At 34.5% G+C, this 23106-nt stretch overlaps 1 protein-coding gene across 2 annotated transcripts; it reads left to right on the top strand.

The window, feature by feature from the left end:
• Positions 1-8455: 8455 nt before the first annotated feature.
• Positions 8456-21123, top strand: LOC114264094 (Thioesterase superfamily protein). Of its 2 annotated transcripts, none has more exons than XM_028204702.2 (3): positions 8456-8793; positions 8921-9064; positions 20825-21123. In XM_028204702.2, the coding sequence occupies exons 1-3, from the start codon at positions 8551-8553 to the stop codon at positions 20966-20968; spliced, it is 531 nt and encodes a 176-aa protein (XP_028060503.2). In that variant the 5' UTR covers positions 8456-8550; the 3' UTR covers positions 20969-21123. The 2 variants fall into 2 exon arrangements, with proteins under 2 accessions (XP_028060503.2, XP_082779795.1); XM_082923669.1 differs by having other exon boundaries at positions 8524-8793; positions 20582-21123.
• The last annotated feature ends 1983 nt before the right edge of the window (positions 21124-23106 follow it).

Genomic DNA, 23106 nt, shown 5'->3' with positions numbered 1-23106 from the left:
CACCTGTTCTAAGGCTCCTACTTTTTGCTTGCGATGGTGTGGTACGCCTACCATGATCTTCCGAGTGGCAAGGAGACGTGTTGTCTTTACGCCCCTCTTCTGTCGCCACCCATTTTCCTTTTATCTGGCGCTTCATTGACTCCATGTCTGCCGCCATCTTCCTTATTAACTCATCCTGCTTCTTCACGTGATCCTCCAGAACTTGAGGATCCATCCTCCGCCTCTGTCTTTCAGGACTTTGAGAGCGACGGGGGTTGTTAGCCCGCCTCCCCCTTGCATCCCTCTGGGGGTTCTCTCGCTGGGGTTCTAAATCCGTAATGGGAGGGATAGAAGGGAAGCCTTCGCGCCTCCCACCCCCCTCTGGGGTTTGTCCGTCAATAACAGATTGCGACAAATCTTCATTGTGCGCCATTGCTTCTAATTAGAGAGGAAAAACTTGATCAAGAGGTTTTGTTCCTTCTAGACTTCCCACAGACGGCGCCAATTGTACGAGCAAGAAATAATGTTCTCGTATAATCCTGTTGATCAAGTCTGCGCTCCTTCAAACGTCGTCGCTTTACTCCCTGAAAACACAAAAGTGAGCTAGCTGGCGGGTGTGTGCCCGATACCTCTCTGATGCCTAAGTCAGCAAAATAGACAAATAGACAAAAGCTCTGTGTATTTGAGAATCAAAGTTGTGTTACCTCTACATAGATTATGTTGTGAGCTTTTATAGGTTCCGCGTAGCACAATCCTAGTAGGACTCTTATTCCTCCATGTAGAGTCCTCCTAGGAATCACACTCCTGAAAGATAATGCCTATCCTTCAACACCCCCTCACTGCTTAAACCAAGTGAGATGGTTTTACCACGGTTTGGACAATAGTATGACCGAGCTAACGCTATCTCTTTCATACTTAAGCCGACGCCTCTATATGCAACATGTAGCTCGGCTCATGTTTCACATGTACCTCGGTTTTCTCCAGTTTAGACCGGGCTAATCTGCAGCAAGCCTTGACCGAGCTAAAGAGGCGAGGTCTAGCTTAAGGAGCCCACCATCCCGACTGCGGTGACTGTAACCACCTGGACCGAGCTAAACACTAACACCATGGTCCACTTCACAAAGCCCTTTTTACCTCAGCCCACAAAACGGCCCATTACTATGCCTAGGCCTAGCTCGGCCGTAATGCACATATAAAACTCCCTCTCATTTGGCTAATGAAAAAAGTTCAGAAAATAGAAGAGAAAAATTAAGAAAGGTAAGTAAATCATTGTATTGCTTGAATTCAATGTAATACTCTTCATTTTGAACATGAATTTTGGTCACTTTATTTGTAATATAATTATTTTTATATGTTTATAGGACTATAATTAATGAAAACATACTTAAGTTATGCGTAAGGGTGTAAATTGGGCCTGGCTCGGCCCACTTGGGTCCGGGCTCAGGCCAACCCATGTCAGGCCGCTCTTACTCTTGCCAAAATTTAGGCCGAGTAACAACTAGAAAATTAGGCCCGGGCCTAGGCCTAGGGGTATTCGGGCCTTGCGCGGCGGGGCAAGCCTAGGCTTAGGCTTAGGCTCGGGCTTGGTGTGGGCCTGAACATATTTAAAAAAAAAATTTTTCTATTTTTTCTATCAAAATTTTATAATTTTCTACTAAAAATAACACTAGGCCTCAGGTTGGGCATTGAGTCGATCGATGGGTCGGGCCAATCAAGTCAGGCTGAGCTTCAAAATGACGGCCCAGGCCCAGGCTCTTAGGTTGGGCTCAGACCTGGACCTAACTGGGTCGGGCCCATCCCGGGTTGCGAGTGGGTTTCAGACCGCCTACAGATTACGGGCAATTTTTACACCCCTAATTATGCTTAGTTATGCTTGAAGTGAATTGAAGATGTTAGGAAATAACCATTGAATGAGCAATCTTTAATCTTATGCTTAGTTAAGAAAAATGTCTGGATAACTGTCACGACCCAAACCCGCCCCTATGGGTTTAGCACCGTAACCGGTCAATAATCCGTGATTACCGAAGGCTTGCTTAACAGTCAAACAATAATACAGAGTACAAGGGCATGGCGGAAGCCAAAACAGCAAATAGACAATATCCAATGAGCTGTGACAATCTGTATGCAAAAAGACTTTCAGATATATATATATATATATATACAATCAGTACCAAGACAGTATGTACAATGTATACAATCATTCAGGACAGGGACTTAATCCCTATTAAACAGTACAGTACAAAAACATTCAGTCTAAGCAGTAGTTACATAACAGATACAAAAAGGGAAAAAATTAAAACACCCCAAAACAGGCTCGGAACTTCGCAGTGAGGCACATAGGTTAGCTTGACAAAACTGGAGTTTACCCCGATGCTTCTAGCAACAGTCCGATGCCTGTACACCTACATATATATATGAGCAGTGAGCTAAAACCCAGTGAATAACATAATGCGTAAAGAGGTTAAGAATGAATGTCCTTACAGTTTTGAAAACAGTCACTTCAATCAGTATATCAATTATTCAGTCATTACAGTCATATGTGGTACATCCAGTAGCAAAACAGTATAGTAGGTCTTATCAGACCGAACAGTTAGTTGATGGCCATCATATCAGTAAACAGTAGTGGTTCCAACATGGGAACCGACAGAGATCTCTGTGACAGTAGCAGTATAACACAATAACAGTAGGTTGCTAAGGATGCCACAATACAGTTCACAATTAAGACATCATTCATTCAGTAACAGTATCATTTTAGAAAACAGTACAGTTCAATTGTTCAGAAGATAATCATATTTGAACATATCTTTACACAGTTGTTACTCACAGAGTTCTGGGCTACAGTTAAGCTAGAGCGCGTCCTCAGATGCCAACCCTACACAGTTACAGAGTGAACACACACGAAGCTACACAGTTGGAAAAATAGTAACTTAATCCCTATCTTGACTCGGTGTGGTTCTACATCAATATCCTCATTAAGATGCCTTAAACTAGGCCTAAGAATGCCTAGGATGGGATGAGGATGCAAAGATGCACTTTAAAAGTATTTTCAGAATTTTCAGAAAATAGGGGTCCCGCTCGAGTGTAGGTTACTCCGCTCAAGCGGACATGCAGACAAAGGTTTCTACTCGAGCGTAGACTTACCCGCTCGAGCGTACTGCAAAACAGTCAAAAGTGATGGATAGGTGAAAGTCACGCTCAATTGGGCGCTTGACACCCACTCGAGCGTAAGACACAATGTCCCGCTCGAGCGTAAATTACCCCGCTCGAGCGGAATGCAAAACACAACAAAATGCTGGGAGCACGATTTTTACGCTTGAGCGCCAGTCACCCCGCTCGAGCGTGAGTTCAAAATCTGAAATTCCCAGATTTGAACCTCAAGCTCAAATTCAAATTCAAATGTAACAAATTCAATTCCTTTGGGCCCATTTCCTGGAAAACACTTGTAAATACATAGTATGACATGATTCAAAGCTCAATTTGTAAAATCAAGGCCCAAAGGTGAGGGAATTAAACCCAATTTCAACCAACATTTCAATAACATGATGAATGTGTAACATGCATGAATTCAACAACTTCAAAGCTTCAAAAGCTGGCTCAATTGAGCCAATTCTTTCCAAAACATGATGAAATCATGGGCTATACCAATAATATGAACATGCATGCACCAAATTTCCATGTAGTGAACCTCGAAATGCTAGGATATAACATGTATACATGATTCAAGCTTTAACTCACCAAATTAAGCTAATTCATGACCTTAATCTCTAGACTTCCATGAACCATGCAACATAAGACTTAATTTAGCAATCAAGAAGATGAGTTCTTACCTTAGGTCTAGGATGCAAGATATACAAGCTCAAATATGCACTCAATCTTTCAATTCCTTCAAATTTCCAAGCAAAATTCAAGATGAAGCCAAGTTCCTCTACCTTTCTCTCTCAGTCGGTTTTAACAAGGAATATGGCTGAACAAATGTTGTGTTGGATGAATAATAAGGCTTCGATATGTGTTTGACTAAGTGGCCTACTTAATGGCATTATGGTAAATAAGGTTAACTCTTGCAATTTATCAATATTGATCCAATTTAATCATACCAAATCACACTTCAGATAAATATGCCATAAAATCTCATAAATTCTAATTAGTACATAACGCTAAACAATTTCGGGTTCGGCAGCCGATAAGGCCTTCAATTCGCAATTTAAACATAAAACATGGACAAATAGGTTTAACAGTCAACAGATAGATATGCATTTAAACTAGCACATTCAATCAGTCAGTTCAGTATTTCAATCGATTCAATTACTTTTCATAATCAGTCTCAATTTAGCAGTAATCAGCAGGGTTATCAGTAATCAGTGGTGAGGGTTATTACAATAACCCCTGAATTATTTATTTAAATTTTGGAAAATAATATTTAAACCACGCATTTGTTTTATTACAACTACCATTTAATTTTTATTTTATTTGTGTTTACCATTTTGTAATTGTTTAAATTATCACCAAGGTTTAAAACCTTAAAATTTTAGTAGTCAAACTTTATTTTTACAACCATCCACCCCTCTTTCCAACCTCCCCTTGTTGGCAACTACACGACCATTCAGGCTCCGTTTGAGAATAGATTATTTTAGTTGATTTTTCAAAATTATTTTAACTTGGTTAAAAAAGTTGTACTTAAGATGATAGTTGATTTGATGATTGTGAGAGAAAAAATAAAATAATTATGAATTGAATGTGACATTTTATGTTATTAACTATTTTAATATATCTTGCCTACATTGACTATTTTAACAAAATAACCTCTAGCCAAACAAGGCCAGTCGCTCATCACCTCACCACCATTATTTTTCTCTTGCTAGCCCCAAACCCCTTTCCTCCACCTTTCCACCATTCATTATTGCCTCTACTTCTTGGGCATCTACTTATCTCTTTCATTTCCACCTGCAGCCCATATTTCACATTTATGACCATTAACTTGCTTCTTATTCTCCTTTTTGCCTCCCCACCCATAGGTCTCTCCCACACTTGTCAAGGCCCTCATCCTCTCAATGTCACTCAGCCCCTCTTTGCTGCCTCCACTCCTCCCTTCTCTTCTGCCATGACTTTTTTCACACATCACTAAACCATTGAAAAACCATGAATTCAAAATTTACGAAACCTTATAGTTCTCTCACTCTCACTTTCGCCATTAACTCTCACTCACAATCTACAAAATCGAGGGGGTAAGGATTTCTCGATGATGCAAACAGGGAGATGGAGGTGGTAAGGTTGGCAGAAGAGGGTTGAGGATGTCATAGTTGTGGGGGTTAATGAGACAGGGTAGAAAAGTTGCTAAGATGGCGATCAAATATGGAGTAGGTTGTAGTTGTATCTGTAAGTAGGGAGGTAAAAAAAATCGAAAAAATTAATCAAATCGATTGAATTGGATCAAATTGATTATATTTGGTCTTTTAACAAGAATCGGTCTATGCGATTTTCGGTTTAGTATTGATTCAAGCATCTTGTGCAATGAACTAAACCTAAACTGAAATCGATCGCTTCAACATATATTGTATTTATAATATATATATAATCTAATAATATAATTATATTAATAAGTATAAAAACTTATTAAACTTAATTAATTAACCTTATTATTTTTATAATCTAAGTTTGTAAACTCTTATTATATAGAATCTTAATTCTAACTCATTATTCTTGAAACCTTAGTATTTTTTAACTTTTTTTATTTGTATTTTTGTTAATCTAGGAATTGAAAGTATTTATTAAATGAATGAATTAGATATGTTTGAAATGGTGGATAAATAATTAATTTAATATTTTTATATAAATTAGTGATTATATTTAAAAGTGACTCAAGTTTGAAAGGTCGATTAAACGTCACCGAGCCGAACTATTTTAATCGGTTTGGTTTGTTTTAGTTCGGTACGATTTAATGGGAGGAGCGGTCTATATCGATATTCAAAATAATAAAAGCAATATTATCAATTTAGTAAAATTTTTTACTTAAATATCAATCGTACCGATCCGATTACATCCCTATCGGTAAGGATGAAAAAAGCAATAGATGTCATCCTATTGAGGTTTGGAAAGCAACAATGATAGAGACCACTAATTTTGGAGCTCTAAAAAGATCACTAATGACATGGCACTCAATTAAAAAATAAAAAAAATACAACACCAAGGTCAAAACATTAAATCATTCATGGTGGGGTCCACTGCCACATCATTAGTGGTAGCACTAATTAGTGCTCTCACTCATTTTCCTTTGGAAAGTTATTGGGTGTAAGAGAAGATAAGAGATTAATAATGAAGGTATGATTAAATTTATGGGAATGCAAATAATTTTTATTTCTTTGCAAATAAATTAAAGTGATTGTAATGACAAATAGTGTGAATAAGAATGGAACCATGGGGTAAATAAAACCACTTGTATTACCATTTGCACTTGAGCTAAGACCATAAACGAAATAGAGGGGTTAGAGCAACTCTTTGTTATTTTAAGTATTGTAGTATTAAAATAACACAGCACAATATAAAACACCAAGGATCCTCTAGAGTGCTTTTTTTTCTAAAGTTTTCTAAAGTGGTGTATTGTGTGGTTGAGATTTAATGTTGAAAAATTGATGTGACTTGTCATTAAATCTCAACCACACAATGCACAACTCTAAAAAACTTTAGGGAAAAAAAACTCTAGAGGATCCTTGCTCAATATAAAATATTTACTTTAATAATGTAATATACGTTGTGCTAAAATAGGACCATGATATTTTATAAAACATCTTTGACTAGTTGATTTTTTAAATAAAAACTATAGTTATACATTAATTATGTCATAATTAATTTTTCTTTTTTTGATCTGAAGAAAATCCATTAAGGAAACTCAAACAGCACTTACAAGAATCTATTGAACCCAAAACTTACACCAAACAAAGAAAAAATATAGCAAGAAGCACAAAGGAAATAATCTATAAAAATATTCAAACGCACATTTCGTACACGTGCTCGTATTGCGAAACAGAGTCGATCATAAAAGTTCGACAATAGAACATGTCTGGAATAATTTATAGACCCCCACCATAGAGAGGGTAAGTTTAACATCACCACTGATGGACTCACCAACAAACAAAACAACTAGAAAACCCACAAAACATGGACAACTAGACAATAGAAAAACAAACCTACAAACAAACCATCAAATAAAGCAACAAAGCAGCAAGACAAACCTAAAGCAAGGCAAGTTAGGAAAACAAAGGCAAAAACAAATCCACAAAACCAAAACTTCAGTAACGGCGAAGCAAATCTAGTAGGGAAAGAAGTGGCAGAGCAGGGGAAGGGAAGCGGTGTCCAGCAGGCCAGGAGAAGGCGACAGATAAGACGATAAAGGGCAACAAATCTGGAGATGATGGACGACGCTAGATGGAGGTGGGATGGAGGGGAGAGAGTGGATTTGACGAAAACCACAGCCAAAGTTGAGGCAAAGGGAAACAAATATCTCACAGAGGAAGGAGAAGATGGAAAGCCAAAACTTCTAAGTCATTGGACCAAAGCAAGGAAAGGAAAGAAGAAAATAGAGGTAAGAGGAGAGGAGGAAAGGCTGGAGGCAGCCGAAAGCCCCTCTCGCACCCCGATGGCCACTGCACTCTTGAAACCCTAACAGGAGAAAAGTTTAGAGAGAGAAGCTCACTTCCTCCTTAACTTATGTTATAATTAATTCAATAATAAAGAAATTGAAATTCTCACATGTCTTCTAATCACAATTGAAAATTTAACCAAAAGTCTCAACTTCAATCTAAATCTAATTGAAGTTAGTGATAATTAGAAAACTAAAAGGCTAAATGAAAATCTTTCTATAACTTAAATTTAGGTCTTGTTTGACAATTTAATTTTTTAACTTAAAAATCAAAAATTTATTAAAAAAATTATAAAGTCAAAAATTTATATAAAAAAGTCAAAAGATTTTTTTTTTTCTACTTTTTACATATCCTTTTATAAGAAGTTAAAAAGTTATCACAAACATATGATTTTTTTTACCTCATATTTTAATTAAAAAGTTAAAAAATAACCAAAATAATATATTCCCAAACAAGATCCTACTATTAATAATACAAAACAAGATTTATACTAAATCCGAATTTTGACAATAACTTTTATGATTTTTTGTAACTTAATACAAATTTGATTTCTCTTGTAATATTGACTTTAAATTAATATTATAATATTAAATTAATTGTGTGATTTTAACACAGTAAATACTTATGACAAATTTGTATTAAAAAAAAAAAGCAATAGAAAATTGTTGTTAATGTTGAAAAATATGTAAAATTATATAAAAATATTTTAAGATATAAAAAAATGTATTAAAATTTTAAATATTTCTTATTAATCACAGTGGCCGGTAACATCCTTATATAAAAAGTAAAATATATTTTATTTAATATTATTAAAGATTAAGATCATAAGCTCCGTCCGATCTATGTGAAGACCGCTTTTTTGATGAATAATCAGATGAGAAAAAATACGTGACACTCCGTAAAAAAAAAAAACATTACATACATACATGTATTTGCAATGCTACACCCTGGACAAAACAAACAAAACATTATTTGGACTTTGAACAGAAACAGAACAGGGAAGGAAATGGATTTGGAGTCAGTGAAGAAATACTTGGAGAGAGATGGAAGCCGAAACGCAACAACAATCGATGAAATGCCCTCTAAATTCTTCGAGCCCTTCGTCATGCAAGGCCTCTCTATCGATCTCCTCGAACCAGGCCGACTCATCTGCTCCATGATAGTCCCTCCTCGTTTACTGGTATGCTATTCTAGATCATCAATGTCTCTCTCTCTCTCACAATCTAAATCTATTACGGGAACTAATAACTGGGTTGTCTTTACTTATCGATTGATTGATTGATGGGTTGTTGAACTGTGATGTGAAGAACACTGGGAATTTCTTGCACGGCGGTGCCACGGCGACCCTGGTGGACATAGTGGGTTCGGCTGTTATTTACACAGTGGGTGCTCCCTTCACTGGCGTTTCTGTTGAGATTAATGTCTCCTACTTGGATTCTGCTTATGTTGGTGTAAGTTCCTCTTCTTGTTTTTTTGCTTTAATTTCACTTTTTTCTCACCTAAAACTATCAAATTGTTTTATATTTCGTCACTTAATCTATCAATTTAATTATTTAGTGGATAATTTTTTTGATTTCAGTTCAGTTCATGTAATCAGTTTCTTCAAAATAGTAAGAAAAATGATTACTAGGTAGTATAGGTTAAAGTTGTTCAAATTTTGTCTCCAATTGTACTACTTAAACTGAAATAAGAAATTTTAGGATTAAATAGATGGAATTGATAGTTTATAGATATAAATAAATAATAATAAAAAAAAGGTGATAGTTTAGGGGATAAAATGAAATTAACCCAGTTTATTTCTCTTCATGTATATTTGACTTGTTATGTATGTGCACGCTGTTACTTTTTCTCATAGTGTAACATCTACATCAGAATGAAATAAGGGCAAAACATAACAAACAAATCAAAATGAGGATGACAATGCAATGAGAATCCACAAAGCTTATGTTAACATATTTAAGTGATACTATATTGTAGATACTTAGCATATATATTACAACTAAGGGGCACAAAATTTAATGGCACTAACTTCATTGCAATTGTAGAGGTTCCCTCAATTTGGATATCCTATTAAGGCCATAAGGCTTTATCCATAAGAGCTTCATGTCACATCTCTACTGAATTCTCCTAATATATCTACATGGGAGCTTGGAAGAATGGGAGCCAATGGAAAAATGTAGAACTTCTTAGCAAACTTTAGCACATATGAGACCAAAGAGAATTCTAGAAGACCCTAGAGAATTCAAGTACATACACACTTGTACATATGATTAAACTTGTAGATATTTGTATAGATATTTCTAGAAGGCATTCTAGAATGATCTTATAGCTTGTAAGAAGGCTTCCATAGGAAGCTTCTACATACCACTTTCTTGTGCATTCTAGAATGCTCCAAAGAAGCCTATAAATAGGAGAGGGGCTTATTTGCTTCAATCCATCCAAGAGTTGTACAAGTTTTCTCAAAGTGAATATAAAGGCGTTCTTTCAAACTCTCTTTGTCTTGTTACTTGTCTTTCTTGCAAGTTTGTGAGTTACGCTAACTTAGTATCATCAAGTAAAGCTTGTGCTTAGAAATAACCAAGACCGTGACATTCAACTATAGTAGCCAATACTGCATATTATCGAACTTATGTAATTTCAAATCATAGTTTTATTATGATGTTTTAAAATAAAAATTTCCCCATTACTCCATTCTCCTTATAAGAACCATTAGAATTCCTTTTGACATAAGTCTTATTTATTTATTTTTTTATAACCAAACCAAGCCTTAAGTCCTATCAAATGGGATCGGCTACATAAATCCTCTTTCTCTACGCGGCTCTATCAAATGCCATTTCGTTAGTCAAATTAAGTAAATTCATATCTCTATTTACTACGCTAGCCAATGTCAATCTAGGCTTACCCTGTCCCTTAACACTTTCATCTACTGTTATTGCATCGCATTTCTTCACTACTGTCTCTGTTGGTTTCCATTGAATACGATCAAACCATCTCAATCTATTTTCCCAACTTATCTTCTATCGGTGCTGCTCCTACCCATTCCGGAATATATTCATTCCTAATTTTGTCTTTTCTAGTCTTGCCACACATTTATCTGAGTATCCTCATTTCAGTAACACTCATTTTATCTATATGTTGTTTCTTGGTTGCCCAACACTCCGTTCCATACAACATTGCTTGTCTAATAATCGTTCTATAGAACTTTCCTTTTAGTCTAGTGGGTGCTCATTTATTCCACAGTACCTTAGACGCACTTCACCACTTAAATCACCCTACCTTAATTCTATGGACCGCGTTTGCATCAATCTCCCCCACCGTTGTGATAACCGGCCTTAAATAACGAAAATGTTCACTCTTAAGTAGTTCTTGGTTCTCAATCTTCACTTCTCCACTGCTTTCATTTCTATTGTTACTAAATTTACACTCCATGTATTTTGTCTTAATTTTGTTTATCCGAAATATTTTAGATTTAAGTGTTTCTCTCCAAATCTTACTCCTTCTCTAATCTCATCCACTAACACGATATCATTTGTAAAAAGCATACACCCTGGCACATCATCCTAAATATTTCTCGTCAACTCATCCATAACTAAAACAAAAAGATAAGGATTTAAGGTAGATTCTCGATGTAACCCTACAGTAATTAGAAATTCTTCTGTCTCTCCAACAGGCAATCTAATAGTGATCAACACCCTTTCATACATATCCCTAATTACATCAATGCAATCTTTTGCACCTCTTTCTTCTCTAACACTCACCAGATTATATCCCAAGTCACTCTATCATATGCTTTCTCAAGATCAATAAACACCATATGAATTTCTCTTTTCTTTTCTCTATACTTTTCTGTTACTCTCCTCAAAAGATAGATTGTTTCCATTATTGATCTACCAGGCATTAACCCAAATTGATTCTTTGATATATCTTGCAATCAACATTCTATCACCTTCTCCCACACTTTCATTATATGACACATTAGCTTAATTCCTCTATAATTGTTGCAATTATGGACATCTCCTTTATTCTTATAAATTGACACTAAAATACTCTTCCTCCACTCATCTGGCATGTTCCCAATCAACAAAATCTTGCTAAACAACCTAGTCAACCAAGCAACCCTCTTCTTACCCAAATACTTCCAAGCTTCAATAGGGATATCATTGGTCCTAAAGCCTTATTCGATTTCATCTTCTTAAGTGCAATCTCTACTTTAAGGTTCCTAATCTTGCGATAGAACTTATAGTGTTGGTTTTCCTTATTATTGGCTATTACCTCCCCTATCAACGTACCTCCATGTTTCTCATTTAACAGTTTCTCATAATAGCTCTTCCACCTCTCCTTAATCTCTTCATCCTTCACCAAAACCTTAAAATCCTTACTCTTGATTCACTTAACTTGATTAAAATCTCTTGTTTTCCTCTCCCCTATCTTAACAAGTTTGTATACCCTCCTCTTCATTCTTACTATTTAGTCTAGTGTATAGGTCATCATAAGCTTTCAACTTAGCATCTCTTGTTACTTTTTTAACCTCCTTATTATCCAATCTATAGCTCTTAAGGTTTCTCTCAGTTCTATATTTCTATCACTTTTTCAAGCACTCCTTTCTACCTTAACTACCACTTGAACCTCTTCCCTCCACCACCAAGTTTCCCTAGAGTTGGGTTCTTTTTCTTTCGACTCTCCAAGAACTTTCCTTGAGATTCTCCTCATACAATTGGCCATCGAGTTCCACATAATATTAGCATCATCATCCAAGTCCCAAGTGCCTTCTTTATGCATTTTATTCTTAAATATTTCTAGTTTATCCCCTTTTAGATCCCACCATTTCGTTCTATGACGCCCACTATCCTTCCTAGCTTGGTATTGCCCTTTAAAGCATAAATTTAGTATCAAAATCTTATGGTGAGACGTTAGACTCTCTCCAGGAATCACCTTACCGTCACTGCATTTTAGACGGTCCACTTTCCTCGCTAAAAAGTAATTTATTTGGCAATTAACTGACCCACTCTTAAAGGTTATCAAATGCTCCTCCCGCTTCTTATCCATAATATTGGCCACCACCAGGTCAGAAGCCAATACAAAATCTAAAATACTCTCTCCAACCTCATTTCTATCACCAAAACCATATCCACCCTGCACCCTCTCATAACCTAGTTTGTCTATTCCTACATGGCCTTTGAAACTACATGGCCTTTGAAATCTCCACCTATAACTAGGTTTTCTCCTACGGGTAACTCCTACAAGATCTCATCCATTTGCTCCAAAAAATTCCTCTTAGTTTGATTATCTAATCCTACTTAAGGGGCGTATGCACTAATAACGTTCACCTATGAAGCATCGACACGTCCCCAGACCTTACGTACGAGTGTCGGACACGTGTTGGACACGGACACGCGTTGGATACGCAGTAGACATGTGTCCGACACTCTCTCTAGTTGGACACTTTCCGGACAGAGAAAGAGAGAAACCGTAACTGTTGCAAAGGAGACAGAGAAAGAGAGAGAGAGAGAGATCAAGGGAGACAGAGAGAGAGAGAAAGAGATCGAGGGAGGAGAGGAGACAAAGAAAGAGAGAAAGAGATTAAGGGAGAGGAAGAAGCCAAACCTGTCAATCGAAGAAGCTGAGGTGGTATTCTTCATCTTCTCTTCATCTTCTCTGTTATTCTTCTTCTCTTCATTTTCTTCCTCTTCTCCTCCCTTTCGTCTCTGCCTTTTCTGACTCTCTCTCTCTGCCTTTTTGATTTCACTCTTTCTCTTTATTGTTTCTCTTTTTTATTTTTTTTTCTCTTTTTCTTGATCCTGTTTCTCTCTCTCCCTCTTTTTTTCTTCTTTCTTTTTTTATCCTTATTTTTTTTTGTTAAACCTAAAATTCATAAAATAAATTATTTTTATTTAAAAAAACTCATTTTTATTAAAAAAATTTAAAAAATGTGTTTATTTATTTTATTATTATTGTAATTGTATAAGAATTAATGATTTTCTTTTTATTTTAGACATATAATAAATAAATAAAATTATATATATTAAACGTGTTCTTAGCGTGTCGTGTCCCTCATTTTTTGAAAAATTGCGTGTCCGTGTCATGTCCGTGTCCCTGCTACATAGACGTTCACTATATTCCCTCCAATAACTAGTTTAACTAACATAATCTTATTACCTTTCCTAATGATTGCCACTACATTTTCCACAAGGCCCTTGGCAACTATTACTCCTACCCTATTCATGTGTTTATCGTTGCCACTATAATATAGTTTAAACTTGATATCCTCAATTTCCCTAGTTTTCTTACCCATCTACTTAGTTTCTTCTACACATACTATATTAACTGTCACGACCCGGTCCCCGTACCCAAGGGTTAAGTATTGTGATGGCCAGTAACTGAGGTTACCTCTGGCCAATTCTTAACCAAATCAATAAACGCAAGCGGAAGTAATATTTAAATGAGGGTACCAAAATAATCATTGGAGTTTCTATTTTTATTAGAAAATTTATTGACCAAAAAGATCGATATTTACATAGAGAAATATCATCAAAGTGTTGTGTGTGTCTATTCCGCCACCCCGACTAAGACTTTCCAAAAGCTATTTCTGAATTGCATGTTTCCTAAAAATTGGTAAACAGCTATAAGTACATGGCAAGGTGAGAAATATTATACCAAGAGTATAAGGGATACGAAATAACCATGGATAGTTAATTAGGCCAAAACATTTACATAACTCAGTTTGGTAAATAAATCATTAAATAATCCTTTAAGTATCAAAACTGAAATACAGAATTTATGTAAGTATATAACCATAACCACAGTACTGAACAGAACAAAACAGAGGTCACAGAAGTGACAGTCAGAACAGAGGTACGGATTCAAGAGGTGGCTCGTACAGATTCTAGAGGTGGCTCCCACAACAGTGTAGTACTTAGCTCCGCAAAAACACAGGTACGGATTCAAGAGGTGCCTCGTACGGATTCTAGAGGTGGCTCCCACAATAGTGTAGCACTTAGCTCTACACAAAACAGATGTTAATGGATCCATGACAAACAGAGGACCACAAAGTGGTCAAACAGAGGCAAATGGTTATTTAAGTCCCCCAAGGCGTGGAACTCCCGTGGTGGTACTTACAAAACATAATTGTTTATAAAGTCATAGTCAAATATTCTTTAAAAATAAAACAAACATATCCATTGGTTTCCTTTTAACAAATAGGGTTCAGAAATTAAACCATGTAACTAAAATATTTATATAGTTTATAATAACTTATAAAACATAACTTGTATAAAATAAATATGGTAAGTCAAAACATAAGTAAAATATATTTTGGTAAGTCAAGATATAATATAATTGATCTTAACTTTAATACTTTACTCTTTTTTTCTACTGTCAAAGACCCTTTTACCTTCTATTATTCTTTCCTTCTTCCTCTCTCGCTTTCTTTTCTTTCTTTCTCTTCCTTTTCTTTTTCCTTTCTTCTTTTTTCGGCCCAGATCAGCGCCTCCCCATTTATAGGGAATAAGGCGCATACGTGGCAGATTCAATAATAATTTCACAGATTCGTTCTTATCCTTAATAGATATTTAAGATAATTACCATTTGACCCAATATTTTAATATAATTATATAAATAAATTAATTCCTAATTAAATTACACTCTATCGTATACTAACATAAAATTAATTATTTATTTTACTATCACACCTATTATTATTATTTATATTATTATTATTTATATTTTGACCCCTAAACTTTTAATAATTATATTTTTTTACAAAATTATGCATAATAATATATAATAAATTATATATTTTTCGAACTGAGATTAAATAATATTAGTATAAATTCTACAGAACAATTAAAAATCTAGGTTGTTACAATCTTCCCTCCTTTTAAAATTTCGTCCCCGAAATTTGTCACATGTAAGCTATCCGCTCCGCACCCTGATAAATATATATTAGATGATTAGTCTGATAGAAAATATTACCTTAAAAAAAAACTTTACGAAGAACTACTCACTGTCTAGTTGCCAAAAATTGATTTGGGCCAAAATAAGAAATAAGGAGCGACTTTAAAAACTTTTCACTCGTTTTGTTTACGATAAAAATAAATAAAATTGAGAACACAATGACAGAATTATATTCAAGAATTGAAAATTTTGAGATGAACTTTTCATTGATGGGAAATAGTTTCAAAATTAGTATTCTTTATAATTTGAACTCACTTTTAAAAAAAAACATCAAAATAATTTTATTTTATTTTATTTTTTTGAATACTGAACTGAAAATTATATGTATTTAATTATATTATAATTTTGGTGGGTGCTTGAGCCCGACATCCTTCTTTTCTTGTCCTTCTTTTACTATAACAAATATAAATTATATCTAATAACCTTCACAAATTAGGCACACTAAAAAAAAAATTTATTATATATAATCATATAAAATTATAATATAATTAAATCGACTAACAAAATGTAATATATAGGTACTAATTACCCGCTATCCTACTTCTTAAATGTGCCTGTGTCCTATGCTCCAATGATGATTTTTTTTATTTTATAAACCATTGCTCTGATACCATTTGTCACGACCCGCTCCCCGTACCCAAGGGTTAAGCATCGTGATGACCAATAACTGGGGTTACCTCCGGCCAATTCTTAACCAAATTAATAAACGCGAGCGGAAGTAATATTTAAATGAGGGTACCAAAATAATCATTGGAGCTTCTATTTTTATTACAAAATTTATTGACAAAAAAAGTCGATATTTACATAGAGAAATATCATCAAAATGTTGTGTGTGTCTATTCCGCCACCCCGACTAAGACTTTCCAAAAGCTATTTCTGAATTGCATGTTTCCTGAAAATTGGTAAACAGCTATAAGCACATGGCAGAGTGAGAAATATTATACCAAGAGTATAAGGGACACGAAATAACCATGGATAGTTAATTAGGTCAAAACATTTACATAACTCAGTTTGACAAACAAATCATTGGTAAACAAATCATTAAATAATCCTTTAAGTATCAAAACTGAAATAGAGAATTTATGTAAGTATATAACCATAACCACGATACTGAACAGAACAGAACAGAGGTCACAGAAGTGGCATTTAGCTCCGCACAGAACAGACATCAATGGATCCATGACAAACAGAAGACCACAAAGTGGTCAAACAGAGGCTAATGGTTATTTAAGGCCCCCAAAGCGTGGGACTCCCGTGGTGGTACTTACAAAACATAATTATTTATAAAGTCATAGTCAAATATTCTTTAAAAGTAAAACAAACATATCCATGGATTTCCTTTTAATAAATAGGGTTCATAAATTAAACCATGTAACTAAAATATTTATATAGTTTATAATAACTTATAAAACATAACTTGTATAAAATAAATATGGTAAGTCAAAACATAAGTAAAATATATTTTGGTAACTCAAGATATAATATAACTCACCTTAATTTTAATACCTTACTCTTTTTTTCTACTGTCAAAGACCCTTTTACCTTCCATTATTCTTTCCTTTTTCCTCTCTCTCTTTCTTTTATTTCTTTCTTTCTTTCTCTTTCTCTTTCTTTTTCCTTTCTTCTTTTTTCGGCCCAGATCAGCGCCTCGCCTCCCCATTTATAGGGAATAAGGCGCATACGTGGTAGATTCAATAATAATTTCACAGATTCGTTATTTTCCTTAATAGATATTTAAGATTATTACTATTTGACCCAATATTTTAATATAATTATATAAATAAATTAATTCCTAATTAAATTACACTCTATCGTATACTGACATAAAATTAATTATTTATTTTACTATCACACTCATTATTGTTATTATTTATATTATCTATATTATTATTATTTATATTTTGACCCCTAAACTTTTAATAATTATATTATTTTACAAAATTACGCATAATAATATATAATAAATTATATATTTTCCGAACTGAGATTAAATAATATTAGTATAAATTCTACAAAATAATTAAAAATCTGGGTTGTTACACTAACTCTCCTCCTAATCATAACATTTACTAATTCCATAGTCTTACCAATTAAAGTTCCTATATTCCACGTGGCTATCCTAAACCTATAGTCTTAGACTAGCTTCTTTACTCGTGCTCGTCCAGAAAAACGCAGAAATCTTTGTCCATTTTTCACCGCACCCAGGCATCGATGTGGCGCCCCTTGCTCACTTTTCAAAACACCCGGAGGTAGGCGCAACGCGTCACTCGAGGGGAACGACCTACCATTTAATCGATTCAAAGTATGATTCATTGTCATAAGAGATCTGAGCGACTTTTTTACGTGTTGGTTGTTCAGGATTGAATATTTTACTATAATGGAGTAGAATATTTTATAATCAAAATGGAGTTGTTCTTGTTGTTAGATCTTTTTACTAACTTCGTACAGTTATTCCATAGTGCTATAAGAGTATGGTTTCCGGTTTCCAAAACTTGAAACAGATCATCCCTTTCTTTCAACTCTCTAAGTAGTTATATTAGACAGGACAATTATGTCTAATATACTTCATTGATCTAATCATACATGCGGATTCCTGGCTCTTTTTGCATAAGATGTTTCACTGAAAGCTTAAGTATTAACCTAAGTTTTAATTTTATCGCTTTTACAAACAAACCTTATGTCATCCCTGAACAGAGTATGGACAACATTAGGACTATGACAAGTGGTCAAGTTACCTATTTGTACCTGGCTTGCCTGCTAAATCATATTTTATTTTTGTTTTGTTCTCTTTTGGCTAGAAATTCACATATTTTATCAATTGAAGGATCTGTCTTAGGTTTTCCTCTTATCTTTTTCTTTCTTTTTTTTTTCTTTTTTTTTCAATTAAAGTATCTGCATCTTAATTCAGGTTTGTTTTCTGCCATAAATTTTAAAGATATGATTGGATATTGATTTAACACAACCTAGTTATCAACCCTTAGGCCATGTTTGTTTGGACAGACATGATCTTAGGATTGAATTAATAATCCCACAAAATGCATAATCCGATGTTTGGTACAGAAAATTGGAGTCCAAATTAATAGTCTATCTGGACATAGTATCCCCCATATAAGGGACTATTGAATTCCAAGAGGGGACAGGATACAAAATGGAGGATTAAGGAGAAGTTCAGACTTTAATTAGTTAAATTGCAAAATTGATTGAATTTTGTTAATCACTTCTCATAATCCTAAATCAATCCAAACATGAGATGTGATACACAATCCGAAAGGATTGATGATAAACTTAGGTCTAGTCTTAGACATTCTAGTCCAATCTAATCCAGTCCATCCTAACAAACATGGCCTCAAAATGGTGGATATGTTCACCATTTCCCATTTCTAGGGATGAGTCTAACGGAGAGACATAAAATTTTTTCAATTATATGGTGAATCGTTTCCAAAAATAGTTTTCACTTATTTTTTATTTATTTTTTAATTTTTTATAAAGCAACTCACTCTTTAGAAAACAATAAATAATTGTTTTCGAATTTTTGAAAATTGTTTATGCACAAAAATGAACATGATATAAAAATGGTGGGTGTTTGTGAACTTTTTGTTGTTTTGTCCAAAAACATAAAACAAAAACACAACTAACAGGCCTATTGTTTCCCAAGTTTGACATCCAGGCCCATGTAGTCATTTAGCAACTTCTTATTAATATGTTGTTTCTGTTGCTGATACCTCTTGGGATAATGTTACAACTGGGAGGGCCCCACTGCGGAATTGTTTCTCACCGAAAGAAAATTCTTCTGATCTAACTCAGTTTTTCTTTAAATCCTTTTAGGATGAAACACCACTTATATGTTGTGAAATAGCAAACTAATTGACTTCATTGAGGTCTCTTTACTAGCTCTAGATAGCAAGTCTTTGAGACATCTCATTTCACTGATATGTTGGTTATCGTGGAACATACTTGTTTTATTCTTCCTTGAGTCATGGGAGTGTGCTTTTTTCATCTTGTTATGCCACCTAATTCTGAGGACTCTACTACAAAATTTGGATTTTCAATCTCTTGGAAAAGGGAACAAAACCATCATGGTACCAAAGTTAATGTCTTGACTAGAGGCTTTCTAAAATGTAAATTTATGCAATATATACAAATGATTGGTTATATTTAGTTTTTGGTACAAATCATTCAATTCACAAGTATAAAATGTGATGGACTTGGATTGGCCAGACTTAAGGGTGGAAATTCTGGGCCTTCATAAATTGTAAGGCTTGAAGCTGTTTTAATTTTTTTTGTAGTCGTTATATATTTTGTAACTAGTCCACCCCTCAAAGAATTTCATATTGGTGGGATCAACACTTTTAGTGGCCTTTAGTCTCCATTTGGTTGTAGGAGCCAAATGCTCTGGCTTTCTTTGTCTTGTGGTTGAGTTCTAAGCTGCTAATCACTTCACACACTCCAAACAATTGATATTATCCTAGTACTGCTTGGAAGCTTGCCATCATTGTTGTTTAAAGTTATAATTTTCCATTTTGTGTACTTCTACAGCAAATGAAGCATTCTGTTCAAACTCTGTATGTTATATTGTAGAGGGTGAATAATGACTGTTGCTTATTTGGTTCTCTATCTATCTATCTATCTACCTATGTATTGCGTCATAGACCAATTGATGCGCCTATAAGGAGTAATTTGATCCACGTGAAAGGTGGTTAGAGAAAGAGGTAGAAACTTGGGCTGTGGTGATAAGAAATGACATGGATATCTTAAACTTAACTGAAGATGTCTGCAAATAGAGCCAATTAAAGGAAATGAATCCATGTAGCTGACCCCAAGATTGAGGATAAAAGCTTGTTGAGCTGAGTATATATCTATATCCATATATTTGTGTATATAAAAATAAATAATAAATATACATGTGTTGGAGTTATTTAAGGTTTTCCCCACCTTGTGATTTATACTCTGGTTAAATATGTCTATTTGCTTGTACGGCTGATTGCTACCCTGTGTGAGATTTCCTTGCTGATCAGGTGGTCTATCAAAATTTAGATGTGTATGCATGGGATTTTGTTCGTGATCAGGTCATAATTTGTTCCTCCCCAAGTTGAAATGTTCTGATGTGTTGAAAACTTGGTTCTTTATATTGTTTAAAGCCGGTTGGTCTTGGCTTTGGCTGTCCCCCCTCCCTCTCTCTCTATTGAAGTCTTTGGTGAGACCAACAATATTTGCATCTCTTAAATCACGTAAAACTTGTGTGGTGTTGTTTTGTTCAGGAGGAAATCGAGATAGAAAGCAAGGTTTTGCGTGTTGGAAAGGCTATTGCTGTTGTCAGTGTTGAGCTGAGAAAGAAAAAGACCGGGAAAATTATTGCTCAAGGCCGCCATACCAAGTACCTTGCTGTCTCCAGTAAAATGTGAACCTCCTCCTCCAGTAGTTTTTAGCTACATAATTATATATTTTTAATTATTTGGACCCAATAACGTATTCTTCACCATGTATTCAACTAAAAGAATCTGATTTGTACGAAACAACCAATGCAAAATACAACTCCTTTGGTTTGGAGGTTTGATGAGACTGACTCAGATGATGCCATTTGATATGGAATGATTGCTGCATAAAAGACCACGAATTGGGAGTCACAAAACTACAGATGGAGCAATATGAGTAAAACTGTTTCTTTTATGGTAGGTTTTATTGCCTGATGTGTATGGTTAAAATGATTTATTTTATTTGATGTGTGTATTTAGAATTATTGATAATAGTTTGGCATCCAGAATAATGTTACAAACTTCAACCGTGCCAAGGAGTCTCTATCAACCACCACAAATATTCTCAATTCTTACGATTTTTTTTATTTTTTTGGTTTCCGAACAAAATTTTATGGTTCAACAATTGATTTATGAATAATTAATTTTCTTTGATAGTTGAATGGTGTGACTCAAAGAAAGTGTGGTGTGTAGCTTATAGGGGTGGACATCGGCACATTGGCCTGCCCATCCCGTCCGATCCAATCCTATTTAGCTTATAGGGGTGGATATCGGCGCATTGGCTTGCCCGGCCCGTCCGGTCCAATCCTATTTTTTAAGGGTTTGGGAAGGTTATTTTAACCTACAGGGTTGAGCTGGGCTAACATTTTCAGCTGGGCTAACATTTTCAGTCCGGAATATTAATAGATTGGGTTGGGGATTTATATTTTCAACTCAGCTCGCCTGGCCCGTCCTGTCCTGTTATTAAATTATTTATTTATTTATAATACATTAAAATATATATTTTTTGTGGGAATCTAGACTTTTGTCTTTGTTGATTTTATTGAAACTTACATTTATAGTGATATGTGATTGAATTTATTTAAGAAACCTTTCTATTTATACACAAAATCTTTCAATTTAGAATAATACCACTAGATTTATTTAAAAAATATAATGTGTGATTGAATTTAATAATGAAATATTTTAATTTTTTTTAACATGTAACTTGATGGGTGAGTTTGAGATTTATAATTATTTTTTGGACCGAGCTTGGACAAATATAAAGGCTTGATATTAGGACCGGGTCGGATTTGAACAAATTCAAAATTCTTATTATGTAATGTCGGTCCGATCCAAAGCCCGACCCACATGATTGCCATAAGCTCGGTCCGATTCAAAATTCTTATTATGTAATTAACCTGATGGGTGAGTTTGAGATTTATAATTATTTTTTGGACCGAGCTTGGACAAATATAAAGGCTTGATATTAGGACCGGGTCGGATTTGAACAAATTCAAAATTCTTATTATGTAATGTCGGCCCGATCCAAAGCCCGACCCACATGATTGCCATAATACTCTCTGCCTAGATTGCCCTTCATAAATATTCCAGTGTGGGACTATAAAGTTTTTTTCTTTTTTTAAATGAAAGTGATTGATTGTTAGATTAACAACTTTTGGAGAATTAACTCTCACTCTCTCTTTGCAAGCACTTAAGATTTGCCTCTTAATTTTATTACTAAAAATGGAACTCAAAACCTTCTCTTAGGAGAGATATGGTGGCTGAAAGGTTATCAAGTTTGTTGTGTTTTTGCTGACCAAAAAAAGTTTGTTGTGTTTTTTATTTTCATTTTCTAGAAAACACAAAAAAGAAATAACTTTTTTGATGAATTATTTCTGAAAGCTGTTTTTTGGGGTTTTTTTTTCCCCTTGAAATAACCAGTTTAGTTAAGTTTTCAGAATGTGTACTTGAAAAAGTTTCAAATACTAGATTGGTGGGGGAAAAAAAAAAAATCAAAAACTCATTATTTTTGTATGGGTTTATTTTATTTGGGACAAAAATAATCTTAGAAAAGTCAGGGAAAAAAATTTTGGTGTTTATTTTTGTAAAACTAATTTGTAATTTTTGAAAAAATTTCAAAACGAAAATTCAATCAAACATACTTTTTATGAAGGAGAATGACATTGGCAAACCCCCAACCGCCGTCGTTGTTGAAGTAGCAGCCAAGTTTTATTCCTGTATTGAGTTCATCGGAGCCAAGTTTTATTCATGCAGAGGAACTGTTGGTGGCTTTCAAGGATGATTTT

This window comes from Camellia sinensis, chromosome 1 (assembly GCF_055761805.1).
Source record: "Camellia sinensis isolate YWXY chromosome 1, ASM5576180v1, whole genome shotgun sequence".
Taxonomy (NCBI): domain Eukaryota; kingdom Viridiplantae; phylum Streptophyta; class Magnoliopsida; order Ericales; family Theaceae; genus Camellia; species Camellia sinensis.
Note: the sequence above shows the minus strand (reverse complement) of the source record. Positions and strands in the feature narration are given on the sequence as shown.

Bases quoted from the DNA above. Each gene is read 5' to 3' on its own strand.
- LOC114264094 (XM_028204702.2), top strand. From the start codon at position 8,551: ATGCTACACCCTGGACAAAACAAACAAAACATTATTTGGACTTTGAAC. The intron at 8,794-8,920 runs GTATGCTATTCT...TGTGATGTGAAG, and splicing joins TAGTCCCTCCTCGTTTACTG to AACACTGGGAATTTCTTGCA. The intron at 9,065-20,824 runs GTAAGTTCCTCT...TGTTTTGTTCAG, and splicing joins TGGATTCTGCTTATGTTGGT to GAGGAAATCGAGATAGAAAG.